Source organism: Nicotiana tabacum, chromosome 4 (genome assembly GCF_000715075.1).
Source record: "Nicotiana tabacum cultivar K326 chromosome 4, ASM71507v2, whole genome shotgun sequence".
NCBI lineage: Eukaryota > Viridiplantae > Streptophyta > Magnoliopsida > Solanales > Solanaceae > Nicotiana > Nicotiana tabacum.
In genome coordinates this window covers 7,502,461-7,512,231 of record NC_134083.1, presented here as the reverse complement: position 1 = coordinate 7,512,231, position 9,771 = coordinate 7,502,461, and the positions used below count along the sequence as shown (strand labels likewise).

The following is a 9,771-nucleotide window of genomic DNA, read 5'->3' as shown; positions in this document are numbered from 1 at the left end:
GGATGACACATCATGACACATCAGTGTCCCCGTCAGAGTTTTCATGGTAAAATAATAATTTACTTTTTTTCACATTATTTACAAATTATATAATTTCTTTTCATGTTTTACTTGTTCATCTATTTTATTTTTACTTCACGAAAAGCACCCCTCTTCGGTCACACCATTGATGGAGAGTTCCATTGCATATTTACTTTAAAATTACATATAAATAAACAAGACCCATCAAATATCTTTACTCAATTTGAAGAAAACTTGAATGGATTGCTCTAGTGGTGAGCACCCTCCACTTCCAACCAAAAGGTTGTGAGTTCGAGTCACGCCAAGAGCAATGTGGAGAGTTCTTGGAGGGAGGGAGCCGAGAGTCTATTGGAAACAGCCTCTCCACCCAAGGTAGGGGTAAGGTCTGCGTACACACTACCCTCCCCAGACTCCACTAGTGGAATTATACTAGGTTGTTGTAATTTGATGAAAACTTGAATATTTATTCAATGATTATTACTAATAAGGCCACGATCTGCGTACACACTACCCTCCCCAGACTCCACTAGTGAAATTATAATAGGTTGTTTTAATTTGAAGAAAACTTGAATATTTATTCAATTATTATTACCAATAAGGCCAAGATAATACCCTTTTTCAGTCACTATCCCATAGAGTTCCGGTGCAAACTTATAAATTAGAACAACAAATTTAAACGAGACTTATCAAGAATCTTTACCCAATTCGAAGAAAGTTGGAATCTTTATTTACAAACCCCCCTAGAATCAATTGAAGTCAAATCCCACACTTATAAGTAGCTAAAACAGAAAATCAATTGAATCTTCATAGGTTTCATTTGAACCCCCACTGGAAGAATAGAGGGAGAAAGAAGAAGAGGAAGAGAAGAATGGAAGGGAAGAAGAAGAGAAATGGGGGATGGGGAACGGACGACACTAATGAGGGAGGAGGAAGGTCTCTTCAGCCTTTTTATTTTATTTTTCTTTCTCTCTTTTTAAATTTATTTTCTGCCTCCTCTTTTTATTTTTTTCTACTTATTTTAATCTTTTAAATCAAAATTACCCGTGCTCACTCTCTTCATTCGGGTGCATTACGCGCATATTATCCAGAACAGGCGGTTAATTATACCGCCGACTTGAGCGATACAGGCATTAAAAGCTCTTTAGCATGTTTGATGGTCGGAAACCAAAATACTGTAAAATGTAAATAAGAAGCGTCGAATGTTATACAAACACCCATAAAAGATGTTAAATGGAAAAACAGAGAAAACACGTAAAAGCAGGACACGTGGCAATGTGGAGTACCAAAGGTTGAGATGGCGTTGCTCAGTATCCAAACTCTACTTACTGCAGTCGACAGAAACTCCTGATTCTCCAATACTCCGTTCGTTCTTTTTCCCAAATCCCAAAATATCCACAAAATACTGTACTATTATATATTCGAATTTATCATAAAATGGGTCAACTCTTTAAAAGCCAGGCTCAAGCCCATCCGATCACTAATTATCAGATCTAATCTCAGGTTGTTCGACCCTATTAATGTTTTAGAAATTTTGATTAAGCTATATAAACTTCGTCATCGTCATGCCAATTAAGGGAATGCACGACTAGTTGTCAATTCGGTATACTTACCAATCGACTTTAGAGGTTGATATGACAAGACATTAAATGCAGGCTCATGGAGTAAAACAAGACCAAAATGTCACCAGCAATTGGTACAAAGGGAGGAGAATTCTTTGTTTGACCAAGACTATGAGTAATACATACATAGAGACATGTATACATATCATTTTCAAAGTTTTAGACCAAAGCAGGTAGGTTTCTTACCATTGAACTGAGAATATATACTAAGAGAAGCCAAAACCCACACGTGAGGAACCTAAATTACTCTAAATTCAAAGGTGTGACGTGGAGCTTTATTATTCTGGCTTTGTAGTACTTAGTAATGTCAAACTTAAGCGGAAATCAAAAGTAATTAAAGAAGCTTATCAGCTGTTAATTAAATGTTTGACTTTAAGGAAACAACAAAACCTACTAATTGGACTAACAACAGTTTGAGAAATAATTTACTGTTCCATTACACAAAATACTGTAATTACTCAAAACCAAAAAGAAGTGGCTTTGTTTAATGGTGATAAAGTTATAGTTACACTGAGTGGCCTTTGGAAGGCTGAATAGGCTTGCGTAATTAGACTGTGGACAGTATTATGATACGCAAAAAGAATCGAAGGAAGAAGACAAAATTATGGGATCTGCATGTTTTTATTGCACCTCCTCTGCCAAAACACAGATCATGCAAAATCCTCACTTTTTTTTTCTGTCTCTATCTCTATTCCTCTTCTACTCTTTTCTACTATAAACTAGGAATATACAAATTTTAAAATAATCAAATCATTTAATAATAATTATTAAGTAAAAAGTAAAATTGGCAATACGAAGATTAGCCAAAATATCTGCATTATAACACACTAATAATTAGAGTCGGCCGAAGAATTTTGTCTATGGATCTTCAAATTAAAATTCATATGCTTTACTAAATTTCAATGAATAATATAATTTAAAAATACAAGAAGTTCGGTGCTATAATCTCACGATCGAATCCATCATGATTAAATTTTAATTCGCTTTTGTTGATAGGGTTAAATTACTTTAAGTTGTTCGAGCAAGTAATGTTTAATTCATAAACAAATAGCAAGAACCAATTTTCTAAACCGGGTTTGGTAACAATTAAGAATAAGCCTTCCTCAAATTAAAGATCAAGTCACTTTCTAAACTTAATGTTACTTTACTTAAACATTACTAGAAGTGGTTCAAAAGACTTTCATTGTTAGAAGCAACCTACTGTTCACACTTCTTTTTAGCGAGGCATGACTTTCTGCGGGTTTACAGAATTCTTTACTATAGTAATTAATTAACTAAATTAAAAAGATCTTTGGGTATGTCTGGGTAAGTGTGCTAATCCTATAGGGTTTCTGTAGAGTTGAGTCATACTTATTAGGCTTCAGAAAAAAGTTTTTTCTTTAGCTTTAAAGATATATACAGAGAGAGAGGGAAAAGGTCAAAAAAAAAAAGGGTGGTCAGCACAGCACGCTTTGCTCATTGAACCAAACAAATTACAACAAATTTTTTTTGGGGGTTGTGGTTGCGTGAGTTTTGCTACAAATCCGTTTGCTGTTTTTAGGATTGGGTCCGTTCCTTTGAGTGAAGAGAATCTCCCTCTGCCCCCCTATTTTCTCTATATACATGACTCTCCCTCTTATATTTCTAGCTTCCTTTTATTTACATCTTCTGCTATTTCTCTCTCTCTATTAACTCTATTCTCCACTCTTGAATAATCTCAAGATAAAACCCACACTCTCACTCTCTGCTTACCCCAGAAAATATTTTAGTCATCACCATATATAATAGCCCTTCCTCCTTTTCTTGACCTATTTTTCTTTGTCTTTGTAGTGTTCCTTTGGGGTTTTACATCTTCTGGATTCGAAGTATTAAATCATCTGGTTTCTGGGTTTTAGAGAACTTTTATACAGTATTTTTTTCTCCATCACTATGTGGGTGTCTTTCACTTCAAGCTTTGGTTGAAACTCAAGGTATTTACAACAACGATCTTCAACTTTCCATGACCTTTTGGCATGTTTTTAACCATAGCTTATTCTTAAACGTAAATTTCTTGTGAACTTGATGTTATCTTCTTTTATGCAGGAAGTTACTTAGGTAGATATCAAATAGAGGTGGTCTTTTATTTCATTTTTATTGACGTTGAATACATAGCAAAGTTAAAGAAATGGAAGGTTATTCAAGAAACGAGGAGAAAAAGCTCGAGTTAAGGCTTGGTCCCCCAAACGGAGACTGGTCTAGAGAAAAGGATGAAACCCATTTCCCTTTTGGTTACATCTCAAACGCTCCTAACAATGGAAGCCAAGTTCAGCAGCAGAAGTTTTCTTCATTTCTTCAGCTTCAATCAACACCACAGAAACATAGTGTTATGGCACAGGAATCATTACAGACAGCTGGTTGCTCTAAAGCAGTAGATATGCAGAAGAGTGCTGCAGAAAAGAAGGCATTTTCACCAGCTACAAAAACAGGTCCTGTCCCCAACAGTGCTCAGAAAAGGTAACTCAGCTTTTTGCTCCCCTTATTTGTTTTTACTTTACTTGTTTTTGACAGAGGATATTCACTATTGCACTCCATGTCAGGTGTTGTTGTGGTCCTATGCACAGAATTCTTTCATTTCATCTTGTAATATTTGTCTGTTCTAGTGTAATGTGATTTGCAGATCAGTATAAAGTATTTTTATTTATTTTCATTCATTAATTGCTCCTACTTTTGAAAGTTGGTTTCTGATTTAAGTTTGATCTTTTTTAAAAAAGAAAGCAAATTGATAGTACTATTTTCATTCATTTATTTCGTTTAATTGTGTCAGTCAAACAACAAATAGTGCCTTATTTTCTCAGTTCCTTACCATTTGATATGGTACAAATATGTTGAATCATATTTGAGCCGTGTTTCTCTTTTGTTTGGTACATATCCTTTTCGTGTTATAACATACTTCATTCCGTGTACACAACTTTTGATTACCCGGAAATTTAGGCAATTCTTTCCTTGTTTTAGCTTAATTTTATTGATTTAAGTTATATGTTGGTTCAATTTAATCTTTTATAGCATGTTATCACTCAATTTTCTCGAGTTAATCCTTGCATGAGTGTAATAGCATGCATGTTATCACTCAATTTTTTCAAGTTAATCTTACCATGAATAATTACATGTTGTTATAGGTCAATTTAACTATGGTTTAAAAATCTATACATGTTCACATAGCACTGATTGTGTGATTCATTTTAATATATCGGGTTGTAGCAGGTTATCACTGAATTTCACAAGTTACCATTCATTTTAAATTAATGGCTTGTAGCACGTTATCACACAATTTCACAATGTTACCTTATTAGGCTGGAAAATTTACTTCTTAACTTAGGTGTTATAGATTTATTTTACTTTAATGGTTTCAAAAATTTATATACCGTCAATACATAAAATTAAACTCCATTTTTATACACCTCTCTAGCTTGTGATGCCCTGTGTTAGTGGTGGTTTGAAGTTTTCCCTATGGCTGCTTTCGGCTTTTATTTATATAATAATTTAAAGTTATTGGGCCTTTATTATCCTAATTATTTACAAATTCCATATGATAGTAACGATTTTATTCTTGAGACTAACTTGTGTTACTTGTTTAATTCTTTATAAAAATAGGACTGCACCAGCACCAGTAGTGGGTTGGCCTCCAATTCGTTCATTTAGGAAGAATATTGCAAGTAGCAGCTCTTTGAAACCTGTGACTGAGTCACATAATGTGGTCCCAAATAAGATTGTTGCCAACAAAAAACCAATGGAAATTTGTCAGAAAGGATTATTTGTTAAGATCAATATGGATGGTATTCCTATTGGAAGGAAAGTAGATCTCAAAGCTTATGACAGCTATGATAAACTCTCCTCTGCTGTTGATGAACTCTTTAGAGGCCTTCTTGCAGGTTAATAATTTTTTCATTCTTTTTAGAGTTTAACTTAAATACGTCGATCGGAAAAACAGCCTTTCTGTCCTCCAGAGGAAAGTCTTCGTACACAACAACCCAGTGAGATCTCACTGCTGGGTTGTTGTTGTTGTTACATCGACTGGTAAAAGGTGAAACTTATATAATCTTGAAAATGCGGAACCTTCTATAACATGTAAAGATGACTTAGTAGTATAAGTACATATATAAGTTTAACTTTGAAGGGGGGTTTTGAACTAAAAGTTCTTACTTTTATGTTTTTTTGTTGTGTTAATTAAGCTCAAAGTGATCCATCTGGTGGTGGGAAAGAGAAGAAAGAAGAAGGAGAGAAAGCGATAACAGGATTATTGGACGGAAGTGGCGAATATACGCTTGTTTATGAGGATAATGAAGGTGACAGAATGCTTGTTGGGGATGTCCCTTGGCAGTAAGCATCTTATTTCCCATCTTATAGATCTGATTCTCTTTTAATATTCTGTTGTTAGATCTTAATGCTATAATATATATGGATAACAATTAGTTGCACTTTTTTTCTGTCTGAAATCTTTGTATCTTTAGTGTAGAAGAATTCTTAGTCCTTAATTATAAGTGCATAGGACAATAATTGAATATTGATTGAGTTAAAATGCATGTTTATGACATAGTGCACCTAATAAAGGAAACCCATTTCTGAATTCTAGTATGGCATTTGGTTAGTGGTTTCAGTACACAATTATTATTAGTCTTCAAAGTTTCTGTTTATTCCTGTTGTTTTATTCGGTTTGTTCTAATTTCATATCGTGTGACATTTTCAGCATGTTTGTGTCTACTGTGAAAAGGCTGCGTGTGTTGAAAAGCTCCGACCTCTCCACCCTTACTCGTGAGTTTCAAATTGTGTTTGCCTATTTGATTTGTTTATACAATTATTGTGCTCCAAATTAAATATGGGAACTGAGATTGGTGGCTTTAATTTGCAGGTGGAATTAAGCAGAATTAGCTGACCTAATGATCTGATCTAACGCGCAATCTTGAGAATCAACATTTCTAAGAAGAGAATGACTTGTTTTGCATGGAATTGAAAGTTTTTCATTATTGAAGTAGCAGAAGCAAAAAGTTTATGTAAATTATGAATATTTGCTGCTAATATTTGTGTTTGGAAGGCAAAAAATGAATATTGCTTTCTTAGATTGTTTGTCCCTTTTTTACATCCGTAGGATTAAGAGATGCGTGCTACCTCTAGTTAATTTCTGCAAGTGTATAAAATTAAAATGTAAACCGTTCGTTCTCCCTCTTGAGCATTAGCACTTAATTAGCAGAAAACTTTTAACCTTGATTTGCGTTACTTAAAGTATGAAGGATGATTTAATCAACGTGTTAGCTACAAATCTTGCAATTAACGTTACAATTATGCAGGACATGCAAAGCTGTGTAAAATGGATTTAGCTTTACTGATCTCATTTGGTTGAAGATTAGAATATACCAGGATTATAGTTTTAGAATTAAGGATAATATTGATTCTAGTTAATACTTTTAATTTAATATGAAATATATTTAATCCTTAAATTTATATTGAAATAACCCATTCAAAGCACAGATGATGTGAGGTTTTGTCGTTGAGCTTAATCGGTGAATACGCACGGTAAATACGCACTACAGCTGCTGAAAATTCCCTTATTGACATTTTTACTGTAGCATGAGTCATCAGTGTCGGCTGGTGAAAATGCCAAATGCTTTCCTTCTCCTCCTGTTCACGGGTTTGTATCCGCGTCCCAAACGATTTAGAGCCCGTTTGGACATAAGAATTTTTTTTTTTTTTTTAAAAAAATTTACTTTTTTTGAAATCAGCGTTTGCTCATAAAGATAACAAAGAAGTACTTTCAAGGGTGATAGTGACCTTGGAGTGAAATAGAAGGTGTAATAACCTCAAAAATCAAGGTTTGAATTCTAGCCGAGGCAATATTAGGTGAATCCTCGCGATTTGCCTACAATTACGTAGGAGTACCTGATTAAATACATTACATTACATATTGAATTGTTGAAATGCGCACAAGCGAGCCATCCCTAGCTTTATCAAAAAAAAAATTTGTAAATTAAAATTCCATATGCTTTCAGTAAAGTATTGAAGTTTATCTCGTCAGATGATTTGATTTTGAGTGGATAACTCTTTAAGAATCAAAAGCCAATTCTTTAGAACTTCGGATTAGGGAACAAGGAAGATTGGCAATGCCCATAATTCCTCCCTGATTTATGAAATCTGGTTGTCAGATTTGGCAAATCAGTCACAGAAATCAATGTATTTGGAGAAGCAGTGACTGTCTTTCTGATACTAAAATTTTTTAAAGTATTAGAGCCGTAAGAGTTGAACATCACTTGGTGAAATGAAATAAAATGCAGCACCCACATGAAGAATAAACCACATTCCTCAAGTTTCTACTCCTAGAATATTGAAACACTTAGGAATATTATGTTCCCAATTTTTGGGAGTGTTAATTTGAGTGCCCGTATGGATTACTAAAGAACTTGGTTCTTTACCGTGTTCCTTAAGCGTAAAGTAAATAAGTAAGAAAATGAACACAACGATTTTACGTGAAAAATAACCCAGCTCAAAAGGCGCAAAAATTACGGCCTACCATGTAGGATTTTCAACTCCAGCTCCACTAGAACAATGAGCCAAAATGTATCAATTACAAGACTCTAATTCAATACTCTCCAGTACTCCTACTACTCCTATTGATTCACAAGTTACTCTAACTTGTAAAGCAAAATACTCACTCCTTACAACTCAATTTCCTAAAACATATTCACTGGACTGACTTGGAAGAGTACAAAGCAAGTACTTAACACATGTAAAAATAACTTATGACACTTTAGCTGATTTGTAAAAGGATAGTTCAGAAGTCCAAAATCAATCATATTTAAAACGCCACTTGAGATCTTCTAGAAGTTCTATTCATAGTTAGCTTACTCTTTGATAGGACTCCTACTGTTCCAAGGATTACATAAGCTTTGGGACTTTTGTCTTTGACTGAATTATATATCTGTATCTTCTTGAGCAACGACCTTTATCACTTATAGCAGCCATCTTCCACCAAATTCGGATCTGGGTAACTTTGAGATAAAGTTACTCTCTTGTACATACGTACAAATATCAATCATGAGGAGCTGATCCTTTAACCTGAGGAGCTGGTTCTTCACAACAATTAAGCAGCTACATTGAGGATATGGTTCTTTGAGCAGTTAGTCACACTTTGTTAATCAACAAAACTTCAATACTCAACAAATTCCCTCTTTTTGATGATGACAAACTTTGTACACAGAACTAGGCAATCACATCAAAGAACCAGATGATCACGACAAGTACTATTGACAGACATGTATGTTCACAACCCATAACCTTCCAATCTTATGTTTCCCCTTTTGGCATCACCGAAAAACACAAACACATGTTATACATTAAGCACAAATAATGTAAGATTCAAGGCCAAACAAACGACAATACAAGCATAAGAAAGGGCAAATAAAGAAGGCTGATGATCCAAAAGAATACAAAGCAGTAAAGCAGAGTAAAATGAGACATTAAGTAGTTCCAAAAGAAGACAGGGCCTTGTCTTCATCATTAAAACAAAATAAACTAAGCATGCTGCAGGCTACTCAGACTAAGACAGAAGAAACAAAAGATAAGACATTAGTAGAATAGCAAAAGAACTAAGGACACTGAAAGGAACATGTTCAGGGGTGAGAGGCAGAGGGGGTCGAAGGTTTCACAAGGGTAGCAATCTATTGAGCATGGGCCTCTCTGTCTCTTTGGAGTTCTTCCCTGAGTTGCTTAGTTTCCTTTCTCAACTCATTATTGTCTTCACGAAGCTTGGCATTCTCTTCAATAGCCAGCTCCAACCTCTTGCTGAGCTCTACAACCCTACTGCTCCCAGGAAGAATGGCCGATCATGTGGGTCCTCTAGACTTGATCTCCTCATAGCCACACTACTTGAGGATAACAACATCCAAAACGTCATTGTGGTTTCCAAACTTAAGCTCAGGTAAGGCAATGTTGAGCTTGTCAAATAACGCAGTCAACATGAAACCATATGGCATAGCATGCTTTGGTTTGGAGGTATCTTCAACTCTTGCCATGTACTGAATCATCATGCTAGGAAGATTGATAGGTCGACCAGTGTCAAGTATCTCCATCACAGCCATGTCCAGCAGAGTAGCTTCATGCCTTCTCTCATACCTCTGAAGAATGC

The 9,771-nt window shown here is 34.9% G+C and overlaps 1 protein-coding gene across 1 annotated transcript; it reads left to right on the top strand.

The window, feature by feature from the left end:
* Nucleotides 1-3,266: 3,266 nt before the first annotated feature.
* On the top strand, nucleotides 3,267-6,860 carry LOC107797525 (auxin-responsive protein IAA26-like). Its single transcript, XM_016620425.2, has 6 exons — nucleotides 3,267-3,589; nucleotides 3,702-4,112; nucleotides 5,250-5,527; nucleotides 5,828-5,975; nucleotides 6,343-6,407; nucleotides 6,505-6,860. Exons 2-6 carry the CDS (start codon nucleotides 3,784-3,786, stop codon nucleotides 6,522-6,524), a joined length of 840 nt encoding a protein of 279 aa, XP_016475911.1. The 5' UTR covers nucleotides 3,267-3,589; nucleotides 3,702-3,783; the 3' UTR covers nucleotides 6,525-6,860.
* Nucleotides 6,861-9,771: the final 2,911 nt, after the last annotated feature.

Excerpts from the sequence above, each read along its gene's own strand:
- LOC107797525 (XM_016620425.2), top strand. The coding sequence starts at position 3,784 with ATGGAAGGTTATTCAAGAAACGAGGAGAAAAAGCTCGAGTTAAGGCTT. Across the intron at positions 4,113-5,249 it reads CCCAACAGTGCTCAGAAAAG|GACTGCACCAGCACCAGTAG; the intron begins GTAACTCAGCTT and ends TTATAAAAATAG. Across the intron at positions 6,408-6,504 it reads CGACCTCTCCACCCTTACTC|GTGGAATTAAGCAGAATTAG; the intron begins GTGAGTTTCAAA and ends TTTAATTTGCAG.